Source organism: Furipterus horrens, unplaced genomic scaffold, assembly GCF_987537825.1.
Source record: "Furipterus horrens unplaced genomic scaffold, mFurHor1.1.pri manual_scaffold_5, whole genome shotgun sequence".
NCBI classification, from domain to species: Eukaryota; Metazoa; Chordata; class Mammalia; order Chiroptera; family Furipteridae; genus Furipterus; species Furipterus horrens.
In genome coordinates, this window is record NW_028327175.1 from 68,937,787 (window position 1) to 68,965,473 (window position 27,687).

Genomic DNA, 27,687 nt, shown 5'->3' on the forward strand with positions numbered 1-27,687 from the left:
CACACACATATACACACATCTAGAAGAAATATGATCTTATAGATTTCAAATAATTATTTCTCCTTATTTATACAAAATATTTTCCTACAATTTTAAATTTGTCTTTATATAGAAAAAGGAATGCTATTTCACTCGACCATTTTTCAAATATTGAAGGTTGTGCTGTTTTGTCATCCTATTCATTATGGTCTCATACCATAGTATATATTCCCCTCAGGTATTTTTAGTGTTATTACATTATTTATTAATGGCTAAGATATTATATAGTATTAATAATGTGAGCATTATTTTTCCCAAAACTCTTAAATTTAGCTACAATAAAATCCTCAGATTGTAAATAAAATACCATAAAATTTTATATTAGATTCTCTTAAAACTATATCACTGTATTTTTAAAATATCTAGGTAAACTGATATGTATTCTAATCCAGAATTAAAAGTAAATTTGTACTTCAGAACGAGTTAATGATTTGGGTACTTTTTAATGAATCCATGGTGCATCAAATAAAAGCAGTAAATATTTATGATGTTTTTACTATATTCAGTTTAGTTAGTAAGATTAGAAAAAGTTCCCTGACTTGAAGGGGGGTGTGTAGTTGAGAAAAAAATAAAACAATGCAAAATGGTAAGTAATATTTAATTTAAAAAATGTTACTAAGATGTAACTGCCAAGTTAATTTTTCTCTTGGATTGGTCAGATTTTGTGGTTTTGTTTTTGTTTTTTTAAGGTAAGAACACTTCACATGAGATCTACCTTTTAATGAATCCTAAGTGTACGACACGTAATAGGTGATTACAGGTACAATGTTGTACAGCACATCTCTGAAGCTTATTCATCCTACATGACTGAAACTTTATGCCTGGCTTCTGAGCGGAGGAGGAGGGCCAGGAAGGAATGAATAGGCACTGTGTAACTCCATGAGAGAGACTGAGAAGGCCATCTATAAATACATAAATACATTGCCTCATTAAGGTAAAGTAGCAAACACAAGTTACCTCTGGCTGTCTTTTTGAAACAGAATTTTTACAACCTGCAAAGCAGGGAGAAAAATATTGGACTCCATCTCTGCCACAGACAGGGTAATAACGTGATCGCATGCAGTTACAATTGGCATTACAAGGAGTGGTCAAGTTTCCCAGGTTTCCTGTCCTGTCAACAGGAAATGAAAGATGGGCAAATCATCTGTTATAACATTTAATGAACATTTCAGAAGCATTGTTATATCTTTCCATTTAGTCATTTATTCACTCACTCAGCATATATTTAATTACTAAATGAATAAAATAAATGTCTGCCTTTTCACATGTGGAGCGTAACTTCTTGTGGAAGAAAGAGGCGTTAAAAACAATAGCTATATAGTAGGTCTGTCAGTGATAAAATAGGCAGAGAAAGCAAAAACAGTTTCTCATTTGATACTAGAAAACTTTTTTTTTTTAATGGAGGGGGTCTGGTTCTGGGGACTATAGGATGTTTAGCAGCATCCCTAGCCACTACCACTAGATACCAGTAGCATCCCCTCAGCTGTGACAACTGAAATGTCTCCAGACACTTCCTAATTTCCCAGGATTGCACAGAAAATTTTAATCCTGGAAGAATGAATAAAATCATGTTCAACATATTGATTTTACCAACAGGAAAACTGAGACCCAGGAAGATTAATTTAGTATTTTTCTTTCTTTGCCAAATATAATACTCCTTGTTCACAGGCTCACTGTTGTTCCATACTAACTTAATAGGAAGCAGCACATTTGATAATATAAAAGGTTACCCTAAGCAAAGATACTCTCCAATCCCTTATTTATTCATTAATTCAGGCACTATATATTGAGCGTGTGCTGAACCTATGCTAGGTATTGGGAATACAAAGCTGAGTAAGATATTCACTGTCATCAAAGATGTCAATCTAGGAGTAGAGATGGACACATTATTATACACAATCTGGTGAGTGTGCCTATAAATATATTCAAAGTGTGTTTTAGAAGCACTGGGGAATAACACATAAAACAAGCCAACATTTAGATAAGAGGGTCTGAAAGAGTGACTGCCTAAGATGAGTTTTAAAGGATAAATGAGAGTTAGTTGGGTAAATGGAGAAGGTGAAGGGTACTTCAGAGAAGCTAGTATAAAGGCATAAAGCTGAGAAATATCCCCTTATACAGAAAAATAGGAATGATGTTTGAGGCAGAGAGTGACAGGAGATATAGGTGAAGAGGAGTTAAGGACCCAATTATTGAGGGCCTGCTGGGTCTTGTTAAAAACTATGAGCTTTAACCTATTTTGAAAAGGTAATCAAAGTATTTTTAGACTGGAAAGTGACACTGTCAAAAGCACATGAAAAAAAATAATCCTAGGAGTTATAGAGTATGACTTTTAATGAGACCAGATATAATACTTTATAAAATAAGTTATGATAATGTACAGGAGAAATAGAATACTTGGTTAAAGCAAACAGATTTGGGAAATATTTTAGATGTAGAAACACTTAGATTTTGGGTTTGAGTATTTGAATCCATATTCAGAATGGAAGAATCAGGAGTAAGTTCTAGTGTCTAACTTGGCATTTTGGTAGAGAAGAACTAGTTTTGGGGGTGAGATGTTTGGTTTTACGCATAATGAAATTAGGAGTCTCCAATTTGGTGAAGAAATCTGGCCTAGAGTTAGACTTCTTAATATCTGTTTGCATACACATGTAGCTGAAATCATGAGAATAAGCTCAACTATACAAACAATGGAGCATGAGAAGAGTACAGAGGTATTGGACATCCATTTACTTCATGACTACATAGTGAGCTGACTATGGTATTTCATATTTTGTGAGGTTCTAAGTATAAGGTAAAACACAGATCACCTTTACAAGTATTGGATTAGCAAAACAGACCCAAAGATCCTATAGATTGTCAAGACAATACAAGAACAATGGAAAATTTTAATAATTAAAAGATTTCTAGAAATATACTGACAGTCACCCTTCAATTTAATTTAGTGTTTTGCCCATATGAAACACTTAATAATAAATTCTTTAAAATACTATGAATATTAAAAACATCTCTTGAAATAACCAGTATTATTGATCTTAAGGTTTTTGGATATAATGTTAAATAGGGCTTTAAATGAACTTATCAAAAAGCTTAATTCAGTGGTCCTATCTGACACCTGCAGCCACAACCAAAACCCAATTACAACCAGAGAGCCCACATAAATAGCATAAAGGGCATCACAAGAGATCAAGCTCAGAAGATCAAGGAGATTGCACAATTGAGTCACACAGGTCTTCTACCACAGAAAGTCACACCACAAAGACAGGGAGTCAAAGCAGATCAATCTAAGATATGGAACAAACAAAAAGAGTCATCTAAAATGGGAGGACAAAGAAATAACCACCAATCAAAAGGAAAGGAGGAATCTCCAAAGAGAGTGCTAAGTGAAATAGAGGCAAGCAAACTATCAGACATAGAATTCAAAATTATGATTACAGTATTCCCTTACTTATTAAGGGTATTATATCCTAGACCCCTCCTGTGATAGGTGAAAATCCGTGAATTAGGAACCTTACATTTTAGTATTTATATATATTTTAAGGCTCTATAAACCCTTCCCACACACTTATAAACTGTTCCCAGTCCCTTATTAACCTTTCCCACTCTCTTATTAACCTTTTCCACACTTTTATAAGCACTACTTATGTTCTTAACCATATTCTACATTCTTAAACCTACATGACTTTAACAACATACGTATACAGTACTGTAAAATTTTATATGGGTACTCACCAGTGAAGTATACTAAAACTTGAATGATGAAGATGACAAATTAGTGGTGCAGTACCAATGACGGTGAAGGTGATGTAGATGAGATAAATGTACTGCGCAGCAAAAAAGAGCATTACAGCTCTTCTAAAGACACCATTTCATCAGGTGCTTCTTCAAGTGGTGCAGTAGTATCTTTGGCCTCATCCATAACTTCTATTTCTGCTAAAGGCGCAGGCATAACCTACCTCTTTGAGTGATGAACATAGTTATGGGGAGTTGCTGGCGCTGCCTCTTCTGATTGAGAATGTTTTTGGAAACTGACATGGCACTGTCAACTGAATTTGCAAACTGCAATGAACGAACCATATGAGAGTCCCATTTTTCAGCCACTCCATGAAGTTCTTTGCCCATTCTGACCATGGTTGCAAGATGATCAAGTGTTAGGCTAACCTCCTCCTCTTCTTCAACTCATTGTTCGTCTTGTTCCTCTTCTTCACTTGCTGACTTAGTCAGCTCCTCCAGATCTTCGTCCATCAATGGTTGAGAGTGCACGTCAATCAGGGTATTTACATCTTCAGTAGTCATGTCACTGAAGCCCTCTCCTCCCAGTATTTTTGCCAGCTTCATGGCCTTATCCACGGCAGAGTGATGGATTTCATCAGGAGAGAAACTCTTGTAATGATGGACCACTTCTGGCCACAATGTTTTCCAGCTGGCATTCAAAGTTTCACTCTTCATCTCCTTTATGGCCTCTTGAGTATTTTGGAGACACGATGCAATTGTGTACTCATGCCAGTATGCCTTTAGCGAGAAGTCTTCATCTGAGTCCATAGCTTCAACAAGGTTTTGCAGGGCATTTCAAGTGTAGAGCACCAAAAAGTGAATAAGCCTTGATCCACTGGTTGAATGAGTGATGTGTTGTTCAGCGGCAAGAAGTCTATCTGGATGCCATCATACGTCAGGTCCACATCATGGCCTCCAGCATTGCCCATTATCAGAAGCACTTTGAAATCAAGGCCTTTCTGTGCCAGATAAACCTTAACCTCCAGGATAAAACATTGATGAAACCAATCAGTCATGAGGAATTTCATCATCCAAGCCGTAGGGTTGTGCATCCGGTACACAGACAACACATGCTTATTTTTGTTTTTTAGGGCCTCCGGGTTCTCAGACTTCTAAATAAGCCCTGGATTTATCATAAAGCCTGCAGCATTCTCACACATGATTAAAGTTACCCTATCTTTTTGGGCCTTGAAACCAGGGGCTTTTGCTTCTTCCTTCATAATGAAAGTGCGAGACGGCATCTGTTTCCAGAATAAGCCCGTTTCATCCATGTTGAAAACTTGTACAGGCTTACAGCCTCCTTCCCTGATGATGTCTTTGAATGTGTTGTTCGCGTACTCCTTGGTTCCAGCTTTATCTGCAGAGGCAGCCTCTCTGTGCAGAGAAATGCTCTTGAGTCCAAAGCGTTTCTGAAATTTGTCAAACCAGCCCTTACTGGCACTGAATGGGGTTGGTCTGGTTGGAGAAGCACTCGAAGGTCCTGCTTCAGCGTCGTTGTCATCATCCTCTTTTTCATTCTCATCACCATCGTGATCATCCCTTTTTGCTGCTAAATGATCATACAGTTGCTTGGCCTTTGTTCAGATGGTGTTTGTATCCAGCGAGATATTCTTTTTTTCTGCAATTGTTTATACACACAGCTAATTCAGACTGCATCTTCACAATGATCTTATTGCAGGAAGTAATCATACTATTTGCTGTTTTGTTGAAAGTCACTGATGCCATATACCTGATATTCTTCTCATCCTTCTTTATATAGTGAACCATAGACTCATTGATCCCGTAATGGTGGCCAACAGATGCATACCTTCTCCCTTCCTTCAAGAAGTTCCACATTCTCTTTTATGGTAAGCATCTTTCTCTGGCACTTGGGTTCACTGCCAGAATCCTTAGAAGATGCAGAATGTTTGGGTGGCATCGTAGGGCTTGCAATAAGTTCAGTCTTTAAGGAAAATTTCATAAAACACAACACTGCAGAGCAAAACTACGCACAACAATCAGAGGTAGGAGTGAAGTGGACAAGGCGAGATGCTGAATGTATGCACACAGTGCAGGATAGCAGACAGACTGATGCTACAGTTACTGAGCCAATCAGTGCCCAGGATACACAAGACAATGCTCTGGTTGGTCACTTTCCATCAATCAGTCAAGCGTGTGCCATGTACAATCTCACATAGGCAAACGAGCTCGAGCATACATTTCATTTTCAGTGTAATGTATGTGTTCATCCGCCAAAAAAATACATACTGTAAATAGTGTGCAGTATTTTATTTATATTTAATATTATTTTAATGATAGAATAATTTATTATATATTTTATATACTTTTTGAAAAATTTTAGGCAAAAATCATTAAAATCATAAATACTATGCATAAAAATATGTATACAGTACTGCAAAATCCCATGATATAGCAAAAAATCTTCAATAATAATCAAATATAATATTTTTTAAAATCCTGCGATACAGTGAGGCCTCAATAAGTGAACCACAATATAGAGAGGGATTACCATATAAGCAAGCTCAATGAGCTCAGTGAGAAAATGAAGAATATAATTTCTGAAATGAAGAACACAGTAGAAGGAATTAAAAGCAGGCTAGATAAAGCAGAGGATTGGATCAGCAAGATGGAGGACAAGGTGAAAAACAAAAATCCCAGACAGAGCAACAAAATGAAAAAGGACTCAAAAGGAATGGAGGGTTTAAGGGAGCTTTAGGACAATATAAAACATAATAATATCCATATCATAAGATTACCAGAAGGAGAAGAAGAGGAGCAAAAGACAGAATAGGAAATGACAGAAAACTTCCCTAACCTGATGAGAGAAAGTCACACAAGTCCAGGAAACACAGAGGGTCCTAATCAAGATGAACCCAAAGAGGCCCCCTCCAAGACACATCATAATTAAAATGGCAAAATTTAAAGACAAAAAGAGATTCTTAGAGACAGCAAGGGAGACTTCTTCCCAAGATGCAGGCATAGGTAGACATGCATCGCCTTCTAGCACATCCATAAGAGTTACAACTACCTCAAAAAAAACTAAACTAAACAAACATAGAAAAACAATCAGAACTGCCAGAAAATCGAGCTATACAAAAGCCCAAAACCAAAGACTTAAAGAAGTAATACTCACACAGACAAGAAGGAAGGGCAGAGATGGGGAGCCAGGGCAGAGAAGAAACAGTGTGGTAGAGGTGAGGAGGCAGTGGCAATAGCAAGACAGTGTCTGCGGCAGGCCAGCAACACAAGTGGTTACACATTATAAGGGCTGAGAGGGACACCTGAGAAGCCATCCAGTCCTAGGTGAGTGCATGCAGCTCATGGTTCCAATGCCAAGAAAATAAAGCCTCATTGGTTCTGGCTGTAAATTTGACAGATAAAATTAAGCACAACAAACACATAAAGGAAGAAATGAAGCCTATGCTAAGAAAAATGAAGAAAAATCCACATGAAACCAGTAATGAAGGGAAAGAATCCAGGGTTCAAATCAATGACTTGGAACATAAGGAAGAAATAAACTGTCAACCAGTACAGAATGAAGAAACAAAAATTGAAAAAAAAATGAGGAGAGCTTTTGTAACCTCTGGAACAGCTTTTAATGTGCCAACAACCAAATCATAGGGGTGCCAGAAGGATAAGAGGAAGAGCAAGATATTGGAAACTTATTTTAAAAAATAATGAAGGCAAACTTCCCTAATTTGGTGAAGGAAATAGACATATAAATCCAGGAAACACCCAGTCCTAAGCAAGCTATACCCAAAGAGGACCACACAAAGACATATCATAATTAAAATGCCAAAGGTTCAAGATAAAGAGAGAATCTTAAAAGCAGCAAGAGAAAAGAAAAGTCACTTACAAATGGGTTCCTATAAGACTATCCATTGATTTCCCAAAAGAAACTTTGCCAGCAAGAAGGGACTCACAAGAAGTATTCAAAGTGATGAAAAGCAAGAACCGACAACCAAGATTATTCTATCCAGCAAAGCTATTAATTAGAATGAAAGGGCAGATAAAGTGCTTCCCAGACAAGATAAAGCTGAAGGAGTTCATCATCACCAAGCTCTTATATGAAGTGTTAAAGGGACTTATTAAAAAAAAATATCAAGACTATGAACATTAAAATGACAACAAACATAACTATCAACAACAGAATCTAAAAAATAAAAACAAAAACAAACTAAGCAAACAAACAAAAGAGAAACAGAATCATAGGTATGGTGATCATTTGGAGGGTTATCAGCTGGGGAGGGGGAGTGGGAAAAAGAGGGAAATGGTTCAGGGATTAAGAAGCATAATTGGTAGGTACAAAATAGATAGGGGAATGTTAAGAACAGTGTAGGAAAGGATGAAGCCAATGAACTTATATGTATGTACATAATCTAAGTGGGGTGGTATTGGTAGAAGGAAGTGGGTATTGGGCAGAGGGGAGCAAAGGGAAAAGAAATTGGGACAACTGCAACAGTATTATCAAAAATATATACTAAAAAAATAAAATAAAATAAAATACAACCCTCATCTATAAAAAACATATATCATACACCATGATCAAGTGAGATTCATCCCAGGGATGCAGGGATGGTATAATATTCACAAATCAATATACGTAAACACCACATAAACAAAATGAAAGACAAAAATTACAGGATCATATCAAAAGATGCTGAAAAAGCACTTGATGAAGTACAGCCCCCATTTATTATAAAAACACTCAATAAAGTGGGAATAGAGGGAGCATACCTCAACATAATAAAGGGTAAATACGAGAAACCTACACCCAACATCATACACAATGGGCAAAAACTAAAAGCTCTCCCAAGTTCAAAAAAAGAGACAATGGTGCCCACTTTCACTACTTCTATTAAACATAGAATTGGAAGTTCTAGCCATAGCGATCAGACAAGGAAAAGAAATAAAAGGCATCCAAATAGGAAAGTTGGAAGTAAAACTGTCATTATTTACAGATGACAAGATGGTGTACATAGAAAACCTTATGGTCTCCACCAAAAAACTACTTTACCTAATAAGTGAATATGGCAAAATAGCAAGATACAAAGTCAACATTCAGAAATTGGAGGCATTTTTGCACACAACAATGAAATATCAGAAACAGAAACTAGGAAAAATTCCCATTTACTATAGCAACAAGAAAAATAAAGTACCTGGGAAAAAAACTTACCCAGGAAGTAAAAGACCTGTATTCAGAAAACTACAGAACACTGAAGAAAGAAATTAAGGAAAATACAAAATAAATGGAAGCATATACTGTGCTCATGGATTGGAAAAATTAACATCATTAAAATGTCCATACTACCCAAAGCAATTTATAGGTTCAATGCAATCCCTATTAAAATACCAATGACATTTTTCACAGACCTAGAACAAATACTTCAAAAATTTATATGGAACCAAAAATGAACCCAAATAGCCTCAGCAATCTTGAGAAAGAAGACCAAAGTAGGAGAGATCACAATACCTGATATTAAATTATATTACAAGGTCACTGTAATCAAAGCAGTCTGGTACTATCATAAGAATAGACACATAGAAGAATGAAATAGAATAGAGAACCCAAAAATAAACCCATGTCTATATTGTCAATTAATATTTGACAAAGAGGACAGGAGCATAAAATGGAGTAAAAATAGCCTCTTCAACAAATGGTGTTTGGAGATCTGGAAAGGTACATACAAGAAAATGTAACTAGACCATCCACTTACATCATATACCAGAATAAACTAAAGATGGATAAAAGACTTACATGTAAGCTGTAACACCATAAAAGTCCTAGAGGAAAACATAAGCACTAAAATTTCAGATATCTCACCCAGCAACATTTTTGCTGATATATCTCCTAGGGCAAGGAAAATAAAGGAAAGAATAAACAAATGGGACTACATCAAATTAAACAGCTTCAGGAAGGCTAAAGAAAACACCATCAAAATGAAAAGGGAACCAACCATATGGGAAAAGATGTTTGCCAATGATACCTCGGACAAGGTTTTGATCTCCAAAATATACAAAGAACTCATACGACTCAACACAAGGAAGATGAACAATCCAATTTAAAAAATAGGAAAAGGACCTGAATGGACACTTCTCCAAAGAAAATATACAAATCAACAAATCATCAAAGAAGTGCTGGCAAGGATCCGGAGAAAAGGGAACTCTAGTGCACTGTTGGTGGGAATGCAGACTGGTGCAGCCACTGTGGAAAACAGTATGGAATTTCCTCAAAAATGTATGGTGCTAGAGATATACCTGAAGAATCTGAAATGAATTCAAAGAACCTATGCACCCTTATGTTCATAGCAGTGTTGTTTACAATAGCCAAGTGCTGGAAACAGCCTAAGTGTCTATCAGTAAGTGAGTGATCAAAAAAACTGTGGTACATTTACACAATGGAGTACTATGCAGCAGAAAGAAGAAGAAACTCCTACCCTTCACTACAGCATTAATGGAACTGGAGAATATTATGCTTAATGAAATAAGCCAGGCAGCAAAAGACAAATACCATTATGATCTCATCTATAAGATGAACCTAATGAACAAAACAAAGAAGCAAAGTAGAACCAAAGGCATGGAAACAAGAAACAGACTGATAGCCACCAGAAGGGAGTGGGGAATGAGATAAGAGTGGAAAGAAGGGGAAGGGTCTAGTCAAGGAACATGTATAAATGACCCATGGACATGGACAACGGGGAGGGTATTGACTGTGGGGGCAAGGGGATGAGTGGAGCAGGGGAGAGCAATGGGGGGGAAATGGAGACAACTGTAATAGAATAATATTTTTTTTATTATGTGTACATTAAGCACTATCTCTATGTCCCAGTTCTTGATATCTCTTGATGACCAACCTCCACATGCACCTCAAATTGACACCATCTCACTTGCCTTCCCCCCTCTGATTAGACTACAAACAGCTTCTCTGGTAGTAACTTTTATTTTATGGAGAAAATACAAAAGAGATTCACATCTACATCATTCATCTGTCAAGGTGATAAGTGTTAAACAGTCCAGAACTTTCTGTTCCTCTAAAAGGAATATACCAAAACAAACAAACAAACAAAAAACCAAACAGTGGTTTCTTGAGATAGTTTTGGGTGTGAAAGTCACTTCTCCCATCTTAGCTTTAGCACCTTTCGATGTTTCCAAATATTTTTCTACTATTTCCAGAAACATGACCTAAGTTCATTCAAATAAGTCCCTAAACCTAGCCTTCGCTTTCTAGCTATTTATTGGCGCAATGTCTTCCCTCTACCTTTCCCTCTTCTAAAATCTTTCTCTCTCAAAACTCTTTGCATTCATAAAGAACATTAATCCCCATTTTTTCCTATTCTACCATGAAGGCTTTCCTGAATCTAATCAAAGGAAACCGCAAAGCTCTCATTTTGAAATTCATAGCCTTTTGTATAATTCTTATGACCCAATGCATTGTTCATTCACTGTTTTATTTCCCAATCTCTCCAGCTACAGTCAAAACTCCTTTATAGTTTTTTGCCATAAAATTCTGCCAGGGGAAGCAGCTAACAAAAGTCAACAAATGCTAAGTAGATGTATGGGAGCTGAACTACACATGGCTTTAGAACGCTCAGTATCTCATTTACATAAAACAATAACAGACATCAACAGCAACTACAAATCATGGTACTGTTAATGGCAAACTTTTCCAAAGTATATCTTAATTAGGTTATCTGACCTTGAGTACCACTCCCCCAACAACCTCAAACATATGTAATGAAACTAATGTTAAAGCAGCACTGCAGCCTATAAAATACACTGCCAAACACCCTCCTGCCTGAACCACTGCTCATGGCTTAGGACTGCAGAGCAAAACGAACAAGGCAAAGACAGATAAAATGGTCAAACCGGTTAAAGGTTGAAACATGTTTACAGAGCAGAAGGATAAGAAGCCATTTATTTCTTTATGATAAACATGAATTTCTAAAGTGGATACAATGATCAGTATCACCTAGGATCAGCTTCATTTTAATTTCTCTCCTAGCCCATTTTCAACCCATCTAATATAAGAATTTCACCACAGAGAGGCATCTCCATATTTAAATATTTAAATCAATCGGAACATATAATGTGAAATTCCCCCTAAGATGTAAATCCCTTCAGAACAATGATTCTGCTGTATTAAATCTTTGTATCCCTGAGTAGTATCAGTACAGAATAGTTGCTCTCTGAATAAATATCCAACTTTTAATGTCAATTATTTAAACTAAAAAATAGTACCTATTCGGACATATGAAAAAGCCTTCCAATTAAAACAAAACAAAACAGCCAATCTATCATCAATTTATCATATACTTGGAAATACACACACGTTCATTACTCTGCTATTAATTTCAAAAAGCATTGAAATATATTTACCCATTATATGATTCAGACACACCAGCAAATGGTTCATTTTCACAGCTGGCATAAAGAAATACAAAACTCAGCACAAGAGCGATTAAAGATGTGAGCAAAGCAAACTTCATTGTGTTTTTACATGTCATTTTGAGCTTCGAAACAAGAGCTCCACCTAAAATCTGACCAAGAGCAGCTCCAGGAATTAAAATAGCCCCTAATGAGAAAAAAGACAGTGAGAAAATATACAAATGCACTCAGTAAATCACACTGAAAATTGGAAAGCATCAAAAACAAACAGCAAATTGGTTTTAAGATATGGAACCAGTTGTGATTTAGACATATAGGAATAGATGATTTAGTAGTTACAACAATACAGTAATAAAATTAACGCTTTGAATATTAACAGTAATGTATATTCTCTTAAGCTATATAGCCATGTAGCCTCTGTATCTTTCAAGTTCACATAAAAGGTTATTTAATGTCAGAAAATCAGAAACTTTTATCAAAATCACTATAAAGTTTAAATTTCAAGGACTTGGCTAACCAAAATTGTATGCTATTCTATTAAACATTTACTATGATACAGTAAAATTATTAGATTACATTAAAACAAAGAAAATGTTTTACCTCCAAGTGTAGCTGCAAAGCTGGATGACAATCCAAATTGATGTTCTATAAATTTAGGTAAAAATGTAGCAAATCCAGTAGTAATTAAGGCTTCTGAAGAAGTTGATATAACTAAACACATAAAGACAGTATTCCTCATCAAATTCTAAAGAAAAAATACAGTTCACCAAATGAATAAGTATGATCAAATTGCAAAACAGCATCAGGATGACAATTTTCAATAAACACCATATAATAATCCATAAAATTTCCATTTTTCCTACAGCATAAAAGTATAAATATAGATTAAATAGCTTTACATATAGAAAGTCGAGAATATTTAGCTGTGAAGCACCTAGAGGATTAACAAATGATGCATCAGCAGGATGACTGTTCTTTTGTCACATGCAAGGGAGCAGAAAAAGGAGATAAAAACCCACTTGGAAAACCTACCTCTCCCAGTCTTACTGTAAATCTCCACACAGTAAATCTGCCCCTTATTTTATTTTTTTATTGTGTTCTGAATTCCTGTGTCCAGTCAATGAAGAACTTGACTATCAGCACATATAAGAATGGTCTTCATGTATCTAACTTGTAGTATTGTTCAATGAGTAAAGGACTCTGGAGTTAAGAACCTTACACAGGCGTAGAGTTAAGTAATGTTAAAAAGGTGTCTATGTTGCTAGACTTCTCAGAATGTTATTAATCTATCAGATGGGAGTATAGAGATTCATTATTTCAAAATATTTAACCATAAAGTAAAAATTAAAGTGTATTTCTGGAATATTGAATGTAAAATAACTTCATAAAACCAACCACAATACACACACACAAACACAAGGGTCACAAAGAGGCAAGGTAAGATATTTAGAAGTCAGAGCCAGAAGATCTAAGGGAAGATAAATAATTTCACATCTCACAAGATAAAATTATAAATGTCTTTATATGAAAAATTTTTATGATGCTAAATAGAAAGAATGCTTTTCCACTGAGTTCAACAGAACAGACCATAACACTTTTGTCTCTTGAACCTCAAATTCAAACCAGGTAACCACTAACCACCACTTCTTTCACAAGGGAAACACATTAGTTTGGCGTTCTCAAATATATATTTAAAATTCAGTGATAATTGATCTGTTACATAAAGGAAATGGCATGGAATAATGGACTATAGTGTTAATAAGAAACCACTGAATATTGATATTGCCAATAAGATAACACATTTTCTTTCAACCATTCTACTCTAGAATAGTTTTCATTTACTCAAAGCACAATAAAATTAAATCTGAAGAGTTGTTTATAAAAGCCAGAATAACAGTAAATAAGCAAACAATAATGCATTGTGGAAATACTTGTATATGTGTATATGTGTTTATGTATATATGTAACATATACACATATCTATATATCTATGTGAGAGGGGTGAGTGTGTGTAAACAATGTTATTTTACCTTTAGAGCAGCTGGAAAATCTTTAAAATGTTTTCCGAAATTCTCATCTGTATGTTCTAAGGAATTATTACTCTGATGAGTCTGGGAAGTTTTTCCATCTTGAATTTTTGCTGTACCTAAAGAAATAGTAAATGTACTTACTCTATCACTTCATTTTTCATTTTAAAAAATGCTTTCTTTTTCATTGACATGAACATCTACAAGTATGTAGATTCCAAATGTAAGAAACCAGTTCCTCTTTTTGTGGGGGGGCAGGGGGGTAAAACCTGTATGAATACCCATGTCTGTGATCTGGCTGTCCTAAGAGCTAATATTATTACCATTAACTAAGAAAGTTACAACCCCTCTAAAACTTAAGATGAAACAATTTTGCTCCAATCACATATTTATTCTTTTAATTTAAAATATCTCAAAAATGTTTTCTTCTGTTCAAATGCTTCTTTCTCATCCTTTATACATTAAAGAATGTTTGAGCCCTTTTCCCCTTTACTCTCTTTAATTCTAACATACTTTGCAAATGAAACAATATTTACCATCTATTACTAGGTGCCTTTTTTCTTTAATAATGGTTATTTGAATAAATCTAAGAAAATAGTTGATATATAGAATTATAAGTGGGATGATTCAGAGCAGAGAAAGAAAAAAATTGATGGTTTCACCTACTTCTATTCTGCCAACTTATCTTTTGCCCATTTCCAAATGGTACTTATATAATAGAAACAATGAAATACCTTGAGCCTAGAGAAAAATACTTATATGTATATATTTGGACTACAAGATTATACAGAAGCAAAATCTCAGAGAGATTTTGGATATTCTCTTCTATTCTCTTCTATTAATTTTTTCTTTTTTGGACAGACTGTCTAGTATTGGCACATAGTGAAAATGAGTTGGTGACAATTGAAAAAAAGCATTTGTACTTTCAACAATAAATAATTAATATCAATGATTTAAGGCAGACTTGCTCATGAAGTTAGTGACTAATTGAATACAAACTAATAGTTTAAAAGATATTGTACCTTATATGTATACATAAAGCAGGATTTCAGAAAATATATAAGAAACAAATTTAGTAAGTATATAGGAAGGAGTTGAATAGGTACAGTTTTACTGAGTCTTAATTGAAAATAAAAAATTAAGATTGCTACCTAATATTTTCTAAAACACAGACAACTATTCAAAAGTTTGCATAGGCAGACAACTTATATTTTTACAAAATAAACAATTAATTTCTAGGGTTCTTACCAATTACATGGAAAGCAACATTCTGTCTAGAATTGGAATAAAATTTCCCGGTTAAAAAAAAAAAAACGTTTTTACCTGGTAAATGTTTTGGGAAGCAAGAAAAAGGTACTATCAAACACCAAGCAAAGAACCAAGCCATAAGAAATCCAATCCACCATGCCCCTAGCCATCGCGGATCATCCTCAGTGATATCAGTGCTATATGATAGAAAAACAAAAGGTCAAAGTCAACTCTATCTTGTTGATTAAAATTGATGCTTTTTAACCCTGTTGCCAAATCTGTTGCCCCCAGAAAATGACAAGGACGCCAGCCTGTTAAACCAAGCACATGGTCTGGGGACAGCCAACTGACCTGGAGTCTGCAAGATCCTTCCCCGTGTGGGAAGGCCACCCTCCCCTCCACACCCCCGCTCTTATTAGGGATTTCTGGACCCAAGGGTAGATAGGACAATGACCATGTCCAGCTTGAAGCAGCTAGAGGAGCACGAGACCTTTGTCCTTTGCCCTTTATAAGATTATAAAGGGTCTTCAGTCTGAGAGGGGGAAATTGTTATTTCTTATTGTTATAAAAAATTAATTAATTTTTTAAAAAAGAAGAATATGGGAAAGGGTGAAGCTGGAGGGCTTGTATGTATGGCCCATGGGCGTGGACTGGGGGGATGGGATTTCTGGGGGGGGGGGTTCTGGGCAGAGGGGAGCAAAGAGGGGAAAAATTGGAACAATTGTAACAACATAATCAATAAAATATACCAACAAACTCAGTTATGATACTTATATATTTTATAATTCAAGTGCCTTTATAGAGGAATACTGTAATAATATCCATATTTCAAGCAGAGCCATTCTGATGAATCAGTCATGAAAGCTATAAGAATAATGGTTTGCAATGTATTTCAGAATGGCAAAAAAGACACAAAAGTTTCAAATATTTAATGGTAAATATAAGTATGTTAAATATCTGAAGGCATACGTAGAATTTCTGAACATGCTTTATTTAACTTAGGCTAAGTTTTCCTGCTCTACTATATTAAATATACTTTACAGCGTATCAGTCACTGATCTATGTTAAAAGTCCATACATTGTGCTTCAATTATGGCATTTAAATATAATAGTCTTGATTTATTAAATTTTTTAATAATGGTTTTCATATTTTATATTAATAGGCTCTTCCAAAAAAAGTGCTCCTACAAGTTATGAAATTTTCCACTAAAATTAAAATGTCCTTTCTTAAAATCCAGCTCTCTGCTTCAAGATCTTCCTCTGACACCTTTTCGTATAGTCTCTAAAAGATTAACGTAGGACTAGCAGCTCAAAGGTCATAAACCCATGACCACATACTCATTGCTCACAGTCATGCATAAGATGGTAGTTATAATTCCTGGTGGTAAAGTGAGAAAATGTGGCCTCAAAGGTCAATTCAGAAAAAGGAGAAGGTAACTCAGTGGTTAAGAGGGGGATTTGGGAGACAAGAAGATCTACTTTGAATCATGTCTTGGCCACTTACTTAGCTATGTGTATCAACTATCTTATAAAATTATTAAAAGGAATAAAAGTGGCATGTAAAATAAGGTAACACACAAACCTGTTGTCTAGAACATAGTATGGGATAAATAAACATTACCTATTACCAGTCTCCATTGTCACAGTTGTTTTTTGTTTTGTTTTTTTTTTTAAGATTTTATTTACTTATTTTTAGAGAGAGGGAAAGGGAGGGAGAAAGAGGCAGAGAAACATCTATTTGTTGTTGCCTCTCATGAGCCCCCAACCAGGGACCTGGCTTACAACCCAGGCATGTGCCCTGACTGGGAATCGATTCAGCAACCGATTGGTTTGCAGGCCAGAGCTCAATCCACTGACCCATACCAGCCAGGGCCATTGTCACCATTATTAAAATTGCATGACTGTGATCCCTAAGACATCATCAGAGCTACCACAGAACTTAGTCTGAGAATCAAAGACTATATATGTACCTCCAACTAAATCTATTAAAAGCATAACTAATTTTTATTAAATTCCTATTTTGAACAATGCATGGGGTCTTGAATGTCTATTTTTAAAAATTTAACCAAGTGATTATTAAACATCCTTATTTATGAATGAAGTTTTATATTAAGAGATTATATGACATTAAATCATGAAACAATGCAATCAAAATATTACATAACAATTGTGTGTATTCAGTTTTGTTCCTGAAAAATTCCTCATGTTATAATGAAGAAATACAGTGAAAGTGTTCTATGATGTTAACATTATAATAATAAAATAAATTTGAATAAAAGAAAAATAGATATCGCCTTGCCTTTGTCCCAAACCAATATCAATGTACATGGTTAACAGCTGTCCTCCCAACACATATCCAATAGCAGGGCCTAATATTGACATAGAATAGCCAATTCCTAGAAGAAGGACAAAAACATGGAAAATGGTCATCTGTAGAACTGTGCTTTGAATGTATAACAGTAGTGAAGAAACACAAATATTTTACTGTAGAACAATCAAAATGATTAGAATTACATGAAAATTACACATATTTTCACTAAAAAAAAAATGTCATAATGAATGGTATCACTTGTGAAATCCAGGAGCTTAAAATATATAATTCAATGTAAAAGTTTCTAGATTGTAATTATTGCAATAAATCCAACAATTATAAATCCATGGAGTGTTAAATCATTGACTGGTGGCAGGGACAGTATATTGATTATTGTCCTTTATAGATGATGATAGTAATTACCGTTTACAATTCTTATGAAAAACAATGTGAAATAATAAGCCTCTTCCACTCTGTACATACTTCAAAAGCATTCTTTATTTTGTACTACAGCAACTGATAAAAACCTGGATCTGGTCATTAGTCTGTTCTTAAAAGTAAGCGATTAATTTAAACATCTGCTTTTAGTGAATCCCCCACTTGTACTTGCAGCACAATTAAAATGACCTTATTTATTTCAGACATTTAAGTTTTTACCATATATAACTTTAATTTTTGCAAATTAAGCCCTCACCAAACTCTGAATCTGTAAGCACACTGAACTTGGGCTTCCCAGCCTCCAGGACTCTAAGAAATAAACATCTGTTGTTTGCAAGGCAACCAGTCTATGGTGTTCTGTTATACAGTCCGAATGGACTAAGACAGTCCCCTACATTAGAATAATAAATTCATAAAGTGAAAATACATGTGCAAATAAATGATACATTAATTGAGTGTAGGGCCATGGATAGTGTAGTTAGCTCTATCTTGTAGGAACATCAGAGAAGAAATTTAAAACTTATGTTATCAAAAATTAGATCACAAAAGGAAAAAAAATCAAGTCATATATCAAAAGGGTTAATCTGAAGTGGAAAACTCCACAGAGTTTCTGGGTACTGTCTTGTGGTTTCTTTTATTGACTTAAGTCAATAGGATGTAGTAAGTCACACAGAATGGCAGAGCTCAATCCCCACATCCTGTATAAATTAGCCTGGAATTCAAGCAATCTAGAGAGTCTACTGCTTGGATGGCACTTCCAGAAAGGCAGGCACGCCCAGAACAAGAAATAGAGCAGGACGTTCAACCAAACTCTTAACTACAGTCAAGTAAATAATAAAACAAACAATCAAAAAAGTAATACTGCATCTATCTCATGGAAACTTATGGAATTACAACTAAGTTTTTAAACAAATAAGTATATCCTATGCTAATTGCTTGTTTAATTTAAACAAGTGATAAGATTAAATGATACTGAGCCATTTGTATTACAGAGCACAACTTACCTATATAGAGAGAAGATTTGTGAGTGGGCACAGAATCATCAATAAAGGCCGTTCCCAGGGTATAAAGAGGAGTTCCTCCTGTTCCAAGCAATAGTTGTCCCAAGATGAAGACATACAAGTAGTTGGAAAGTGAAGAACTTGAAGAAGTACAACTGGTTCCATTCCTTGCTACTAAGCAAGTATCTTTAGAGGAAAACAAATCAAGTTGTGAATATAAAGAAATTCAGCTAATAACTTAAATATTTATCTTTACAAATTATACCTGCCTAACATCACCGTCTTTATTTCTTCCAATCGCTTCACTTTGATTATATTTAGCTATTTTAAAAACATATATTACTAAAGAAAATCTATGCAATATTTCCACATTAAAATTTAGAGAATACAAAACAAAACCAAGAAACAATATTTAATAATCAAAATTAACAAATTTTCAGGTACATTAATATAAACACAATTGAAGCAAGTGGTCCCACATCATAAATACAGTATGACCACCATACTGAATTTATGAATGAACATCTTCAACACATTTTAAGTGTACTAGGATAATAAAATATTTTTGTCAAAATAGTAATTCTTAATATTCACCACAAAGCAGTAATATTTGGAAGTTATGTCCAGTTCTGTTTTACAGCTCAAACTATTTCATTAACTTTACATTTTGAAACAATCTATGGGTCTGTAGGATATTCTTTCAAATACCATCAAAGGGAAAACGGTTCTCTTTAAAATTTTATTTAAATCCTCTTAAAAATTATGATCAAACTCTGGGTAAATCCATATGTCCTAAACTCATCTAATAATGTTAATGAACTAAAATGCTTGTTAAAAATGTATTCCACCCCTTTCCTTTGAATCTGGTGTAATATCCAGGAATTTGCATTTTAACTATGGCCTCAGCTAATTCTACCTTCATTTCCTTAATATCAGATCAAGACTTATTACTTCCTGATTGATGGAATAAGTAAGGCCCTGAAAGTTACCAATCCTTAAGATTCTTTAACTGGTTCATACCCATCAAATTTTATACATAAAATATGTGTTTTTTAAATTTTAAATTTTAAATATATCTTATAGTTCATATTGTAAGAGACTGATTAATATTTTGGCACATAATCGGTGTTTATAAGTGACTGGGTCTGCATTATTTGTGTTACCTCCCTGGCCATGTCAGACATTTGAATTGTAATTCTTGGTTTCAATATTCAATTTCTTAGAGATAGTAGATTAGACTAACAATCTCATGGTTTGATACATAGCAAGATTGAACACATGTGTGTTTCTTGGTTTATTATTTTTTCTATTTCTTTTTTTATAATGGGTAAGTTGCCTTTTTTTATAATGGTAAATACCTGTTTGTAGTAATCTGGTAGACATTTTCACTATATGACTGTTCTGTAGGGTTTTTGCCTGTTTATTTTTTTTCCATAGGAAGTAATCCATGAGGATTCAACACACTTTTTAAAATAAATTTTAAACAGCACAGAAGAATATTAGAGAAAAACATAACTGTCCCTTTCCCCTGCTTGCTCCATTTTATACTCTTCCACTAACTTAGATGGGGGTAATAAACCCCTGTTAACAGTTCCTTTTATCATTTTTCAGACATTTCTTCTCACACATTCATGTTGTATATTCATTTACTTTTCTTACATTAATATGATCATACTAAATATATGATTCTTATGTTTAATGACTTCTATTATGTCCTGAACATCTTTGATTCTGGAACTTAAAGCTGTATTTAAAATTCTTTGTTGGCACTGTTATAGTAATCCACAGCATAAATGTCCTGTGATGTATTTATTTACGTAGTCCACAATTTATATTTAGTAATTAATAATATAGCATATATTATATTATTGTATTATACAAACAATGTTGTGATAAATATATTTAAAATTTATCTTGGCATATTTGTACAAGTCTATCTGTAGTACAGGCTCCAAACAGTGAAAGTGCTAGGTCAAAGTGTATAAATATGTATATTTTGATATAGCCAAATTGCCTTATCAAAAAGTTATATAAATATTTAATCCCACCACCAACACAGCAATAGCTTACATAATAAAAGAAATAACCACCTATCTCATTGTTTAAAAATACATAAAAATAATTTATTTTTAAATATTTTCAATGAAATTAAGCATTTTTCCATGTTTATTGGCCACTTGCATATTTTTTGTGACACAACTTTTCTAATTTACTTCATAGGTTCTGATATGTAAAAGTCTTCCTTTCTCCAAGATTACATATAAGTTTGCAATGATTTTATCCTAGCATTAGCATTACTTTCTTTTTAAATATGTAATGTATTTTAGTGGGAAGAGATAGGGAGGCACCATTCTGTTGGATTAACCAAAGAGCATACCTCTTATAACATTTCTTAAACATTTCTTATTTTTCAGTGCTCAGTTTTGTGTCACTGATTTTTGCAGCCCCTCTCCAGCACAATCTTTTGCAATTACTCCAGCTGCCTATGCTTTGAGGGTAGCAGTATGTCAGTCTGGTACTAACCATTTTTCAATACTGCATCAAAGGCTCTGTAACAGTTAACATTTTATTTTATCATTTTCCCAAATAAACATGGCCTAAGGTCTACCTATGAATATTATTCTATTTACTGATTTGAGAGAGAGAGAGAAATACTTATTTGTTGTTCCACTTATTTATGCATTCATTGGTTGATTATTGTATGTGCCAGGTCCAGATACTGAACCCACACACCTGGCATTTTGGGACAATGCTCTAACCAACTGAACTACCTGGTCAGGACTACTTATAAAATAAAAACTGTTGTATCTGATATACTACTCTGTCTGTATTATTTCTAAATAATTTTCTTCTACTGACTTTCTTAGGCTTGATACAAAGAAATGACATAACAAGACAGAAAGGCATGGATGACTATCAAATGCACATTGCTAAGTAAAATAATCTAATCTGAAAAGGATACACATTTTATGATTCCAAGTACCTAACTATCCAGAAAACCACTATTTACCATAGAGATGATAAATAGATTAGTGGTTGCCAAGGGTTCAGGAACAGGGAATGAGGGTTAAATAAATGTAAGACAAAGGATTTATTTTAGGGTTGTAAAACCATTCTTATGATAGTTTAATTGTATATATATATATATATATATGTATATATATATATATATATATCACTATGCATTTGTTTAAATTCATTGAACTTTACAGGACAATGTACTATTTAATGTACACATAGTTTTAAAAGTCATTAAGAGGTCAAAGGTTTCCAGGATAAATTGCAGAATGTGACAAAAGTGTCTAACTGGAATACAAACGCATGAAACCACCTCATGAAAGGGGTTGGGGGTAAGCATGCTGGCCTATGGACTTTGGAAATGAGTGGAGTCTGTGAGACTGTAGGCAAAAGGAACTGTACATAATCACTGTATTCCAGATGATTAAGTTATTTCCCAATCTCTAATTAAAGGGCTCCTTGGACAAATGGTTGATTCTAGGACTGGGGCAAGAAATACACAGGATGAGCCTGGATCACCTCATAGTGCCAGCAAGTAAAGATGTGCTCAAAACAAACAAAAAGAACCCCACAATGGGCCCTGGCCAGGTAGCTCAGTTGGTTAGAGTGTCACTCAAATAAATCAAAGTTGCAGATTTGAGCCCCAGTTGGGACACATACGAGAATCAACCAGTGAATGACAAATAAGTAAAACACAGATGTCTCTCTGTTTCTGTCTCTCTTTCTCCCCACCCTTCCTTCTCCTTCTAAAATAACAATAATTAAAAAAAAAAAAAAAAAAAAACCAATGATAGTGGTCGTCAAAGGGACAGATGAGCCAACTGAAAGCACTCTGGTGGCCAGAGCTGGAATAATTTGAACAACAAAATAAAGTAGCACTGGATTATAACCCAAAATATTGTACATATAAAATATCCATCCACACTGAAAAATAAACAATTGAATAAGTAAATAAATGTGGAAGGAAGAGACAAATCTCTAGTTCAGAACAATTTCAAGAAATTTTTATTGATATTCCATCCTCAAGGAGGAAAGCATAACACCTCACTTCTGAAGTGTGTGTGCACATAGTGACTTTCTTCCAAAGACTAGAGTATGAAAAGTGAAAACATATAAAAACACTTTATACTGGATTATTAACCTGAAAAACACTACCTCAGTCAGGAAACCAAGGTCATCATCAAAAGGGATGTGATGTTGATAACATATAGCCTTGATAGGATGTGATGAAAATGGCAATTAGCCCATGTGGTCCTCCCTCAAAATTTTTTAACACCAGTCGAATAACCAGAAAAACATCAGGTAGATCTCAGTTGAAGGACATTTTACAAAACATCTGACCAATGCTCCTCAAAACTACCAAGGTCATTTATAAAAAAGAGAGAAGAAGAAGAAAAGGAAAGAAAGGAAAGGAAAAAAAGAAAGAATGAACCTGAGAAATCATCACAGTCAAGAGAAGCCACATAAGCATGAAAAGTAAATGCAATATAGTACCTAGATCAGATCCTGGTACTGTATAAAAGAATATTAAATAAAAATGAAGGAAATCTAAATAAAATATAAAGTAAGACTTCAGTTAAGTACAAACATTAATAGATGTATTAATATTAGTTCATTAATTAAAACAAATGTAACCCACAAAGATGTTAAACGGTTCTAAAAATCAAGTTTATTAAAATTTTAAAGTATAGAATAAAACAACCCATTACAAATACAAACTTTCATAAAAATTGAAAGTAAATAAGAATTAAAATATATTGCAGCAATTTTAATTAAGCAGATACTGCAAGAATAGACAGAAAAAGTTAAAACAACCAGACTTTAATTTTCATCCTTCTCAGTCCAAAAGAACAAATTGTTCAAAGCAGGCAAGGATGGATAAGATGTAAACAATAGCAATACTGAATTTAGGAAAGCCTGTCAAATTCTATTCTCTGATAAAATTGTGCCTTCCATTTTTAGGTCTTATTTATAATTCTAAAGACAAAAAATAAAAGACTGAAAGATATTACAATGCAAAAATATCTATATACATCTAAAAGAGTAAATAACAATATCATTTTATGATCAAAATGAAGCAAAACTAGATTCTTCTAATACAACAGAAAATGAAAAGGCCCTTCTATCTGAAATTCAAAAAGATTAAAATTCTATTAAATTATTCTTAGATCAAAAAATTTGGGATTACAAAATCTCACAAAATGATACTAGAAACAATACACATCAAAAAATATGTGCTATAACTACAATAGTTTTTACAAGATAAGCATGTCAGTAAAACACAAAAAGACTCTCCCCATCAAAAAAAGGAAATCAAAATAAAAAATATATTTAAAAAAATAACACATTCATGAGTTGCTCACAACACAAACTCCACCTGAGCTAAATGAAGTTATTAAAGAATATCTATGGAGAAAATAACATGCAAGAGAATACCAAAGAAAATAATAATAACAATAATGAAAAAGGCAAGCAATAAGAGATCCCTCTACTTAAAATAAAGAACTAACAAATAACTGGAAAACTGATTAATGGAATAAAAAATATTAAAAATTAACAAAAAGTAAAGCATTAAAAATAATCAATAAAATAAACAAGCAGTTAACATAGTGAAAAAGGAGAAATTGTATATATACAAATAATACATGAAAAAAGGAAATAAATTCTAAAGAGAGGAAATTTTTAAAAAATCACAGATTACTTAGAGCAAATTTCTAGAAAATAAATTTGTAAATCTAAAATGATTAACTCCCAAACCCACAGTTAAGAGATGAATTTTACCAGCCTTTTAAACATTAAATAATAATGACAATGATAATATTATACTACCTAATGCTACTTAAACTATTCTAGAATGCAGAAAAAGGGTTAAATATTACCAAAATATTTTTTTATTAATTGAGTACAAATTGATACCAGCAGGTAAAAAAGGTTAACAACAACAAAAGAAAATCACAGACAAATATTATATCAGAATATCAATGCAAAAAATCACAAATAAATTATTAGCAACAAAATCTAAGAACAGAAATGGGATCCAAGGTGGCGGAGGAGAAAGTGGAAGCTACACTAATCTCCTCCCAGGACCAGTCTGGATTTACAACTTAATTTTGGAGAAATCATCTGGAATAACCAACCAAACACTAGCTGGAAAGAAGTCTTATAACCACGAAGAGACAGAAAAGGCTGCTACATCACAACTTGACCGGTAGGAAGTGCGGAGACGTGGAAGGGCTGGCTGGGCTCCCATGGGTGGCAGCTGAAGGGACTGAGAAACAGTTCAGCAGCCGGGGGTTCTCCCTGAGAAGGGCAGGGTCTAAATCCCCAGCTGGGCTTCCCAGCCTACAGCAACAGAGCAGAAAGTAAAATAGTATCAGCTGTGAAAAGCAAAAAGCCACAGGGTTTCTTGCTAGCTGGAGAGAAACAGTAGGAGAAAAAGAGGTCTTAAGTGGATCACATACGAAATTATTTTGGCCCCCACTTACCCTGGGCTCAAGCAGAGGAAAGGCAGAGAGGACTGGAGACACTTGGGGAGAGTTTGGTGCGGTGGCTTTGAGGGGAGAACTGGGAGAGCAGCTGACTGGGTCCCAGTCTTGACTCATCCCCAGTACTGCAGGAAGACCATTCCCCTCCAAGTGGTGTCAGCCTGAGGGGAAGCAAAAGCCCTGCCTACAGGAATTAAGCTGCCACACCCATGTTCCTTAAGCCTGATGGCTAATCACAGATTGAATAGATTAATAATTTAAAAAGACAGACAAAGGCAGTAGATCCCTGGAAGTCTCCAACAGGCTGCCTAGGGCCAGATTGGTACATGATCTGACGCCACCAGAGGCAGATCCAGGAAGTGAAGATAATTCTAAGAAGCACCAAAAACAATAGGAGTCACAAAAATGGGGAGACAGAGAAACAACCCCCCATCGAAAGGAAAGGTAGAATCCCCAGAAAGAGTGCTAAATGAAATAGAGGAGAGCAAACTATCAGATATGGAATTCAAAACATGGATTATGGAGAAGCTCAATGAGCTCAGCGGAAACTACAAAGAACTCCAGGGAAACTACAAGGAACTCCAGAAAAACTACAAGGAACTTACTGAGAAATACACCAACATGAAAAAGGACATAGAAGCTATCAATAAGAGACAGGAGGAAATGAAGAATACTATCTCTGAATCGAAGAACACAGTAGAAGAAATTAAAAGCAAGCTAGAGGAAGCAAAAGATCAGATCAGCGAGCTGCAGGACAATGTAGACAAAAACTCCCAGACAGTGCAACAAAATGAAAAAAGACTGAACAAGATTGAAGAGGTTCAAAGACAGCTGCCGGACAACAGGAAACATAATAATATCTGTATCATAGGAATTCCAGAAGGAGAAGAAGAAGAGCAAGAGATAGAAAACCTCTTTGAAAAACTAATGCCAGAAAACTACCTTAACATGAGGAGAGAAAGAGTCATGCAAGTCCAGGAAGCACAGAGGGTCCCAATGAAGATGAACCCCAACAGGCCCACTTCAAGACACATCATAATTAAAATGGCAACATTGAAAGACAAAGAGAGAATCCTAAAAGCAGCAAGAGAGAAACAACTAATAACATACAAGAGAGCTCCAATAAGGCTATCATCAGCTTTCTCAGCAGAAACACTACAAGCCAGAAAGGAATGGCAAAAAATATTCCAAGCAATAAAAAACAAAGGCCTACAACCAAGAATACTCTCCTCAGCAAGGCTCTCATTCAAAATGGAAGGTGAAATAAGGAATTTCAAGATAAAAGAAGTCTAAAAGAATACATCTCCACCAAACCAGCATTGCAAGAGATGCTAAAGGGTCTGCTTTAAGAAGATGAAGAAACAGAGAGAGACAGAGAGGAACACGAGTACAAAGGGGGGAAATGACAATGAATAAGTACTTATCGGTAAAAACCTTAAATGTAAATGGATTAAATGCACCAATCAAAAGACATAGGGTAGCTGAATGGATTAGAAAGAATGACCCACATATATGCTGTCTACAAGAGACCCACCTTAGAACAAAAGATCTACACAGACTGAAAGTGAAAGGATGGAAAAAAAGTATTTCAAGCAAATGGACATGAAAAAAAAAGCTGGGGTAGCAATACTTATATCAGACAAAACAGATTTCACAGCAAAGTCCATAAAAAGAGACAAAGAAGGACATTTCATAATACTTAAGGGAAAAATCCATCAAGAAGATATAACCCTTATAAATATATATGCACCCAACTTAGGAGCACCCAAATATGTAAGGAAAATTTTGAAAGACTCCAAGAAAGATATAGACAGCAGCAAATCATAGCAGGGGACTTTAACACCCCATTATCAACAATGGACAGATCTTTGAAGCAAAGAAACACCAAAGATATTGAGGCACTGAACAACACTCTAGATCAAATGGACTTAGTCAATATATATAGAACTTTTCACCCCAAA

The 27,687-nt window shown here is 34.5% G+C and overlaps 1 protein-coding gene across 1 annotated transcript in view; it reads right to left on the minus strand.

Moving 5' to 3' along the window:
- SLCO4C1 (solute carrier organic anion transporter family member 4C1) overlaps positions 1 to 27,687 on the minus strand; it is a 69,854-nt gene that overhangs the window by 8,304 nt on the left and 33,863 nt on the right. The window contains exons 3-9 of the mRNA XM_090276524.1: positions 19,227 to 19,409; positions 17,773 to 17,869; positions 15,549 to 15,670; positions 14,229 to 14,344; positions 12,799 to 12,943; positions 12,190 to 12,385; positions 997 to 1,150 (exon numbers count right to left, since the gene is read on the minus strand). Coding sequence (XP_090132650.1) covers positions 997 to 1,150; positions 12,190 to 12,385; positions 12,799 to 12,943; positions 14,229 to 14,344; positions 15,549 to 15,670; positions 17,773 to 17,869; positions 19,227 to 19,409 — 1,013 coding nt within the window. The remainder of the gene's footprint in view (positions 1 to 996; positions 1,151 to 12,189; positions 12,386 to 12,798; positions 12,944 to 14,228; positions 14,345 to 15,548; positions 15,671 to 17,772; positions 17,870 to 19,226; positions 19,410 to 27,687) is intronic.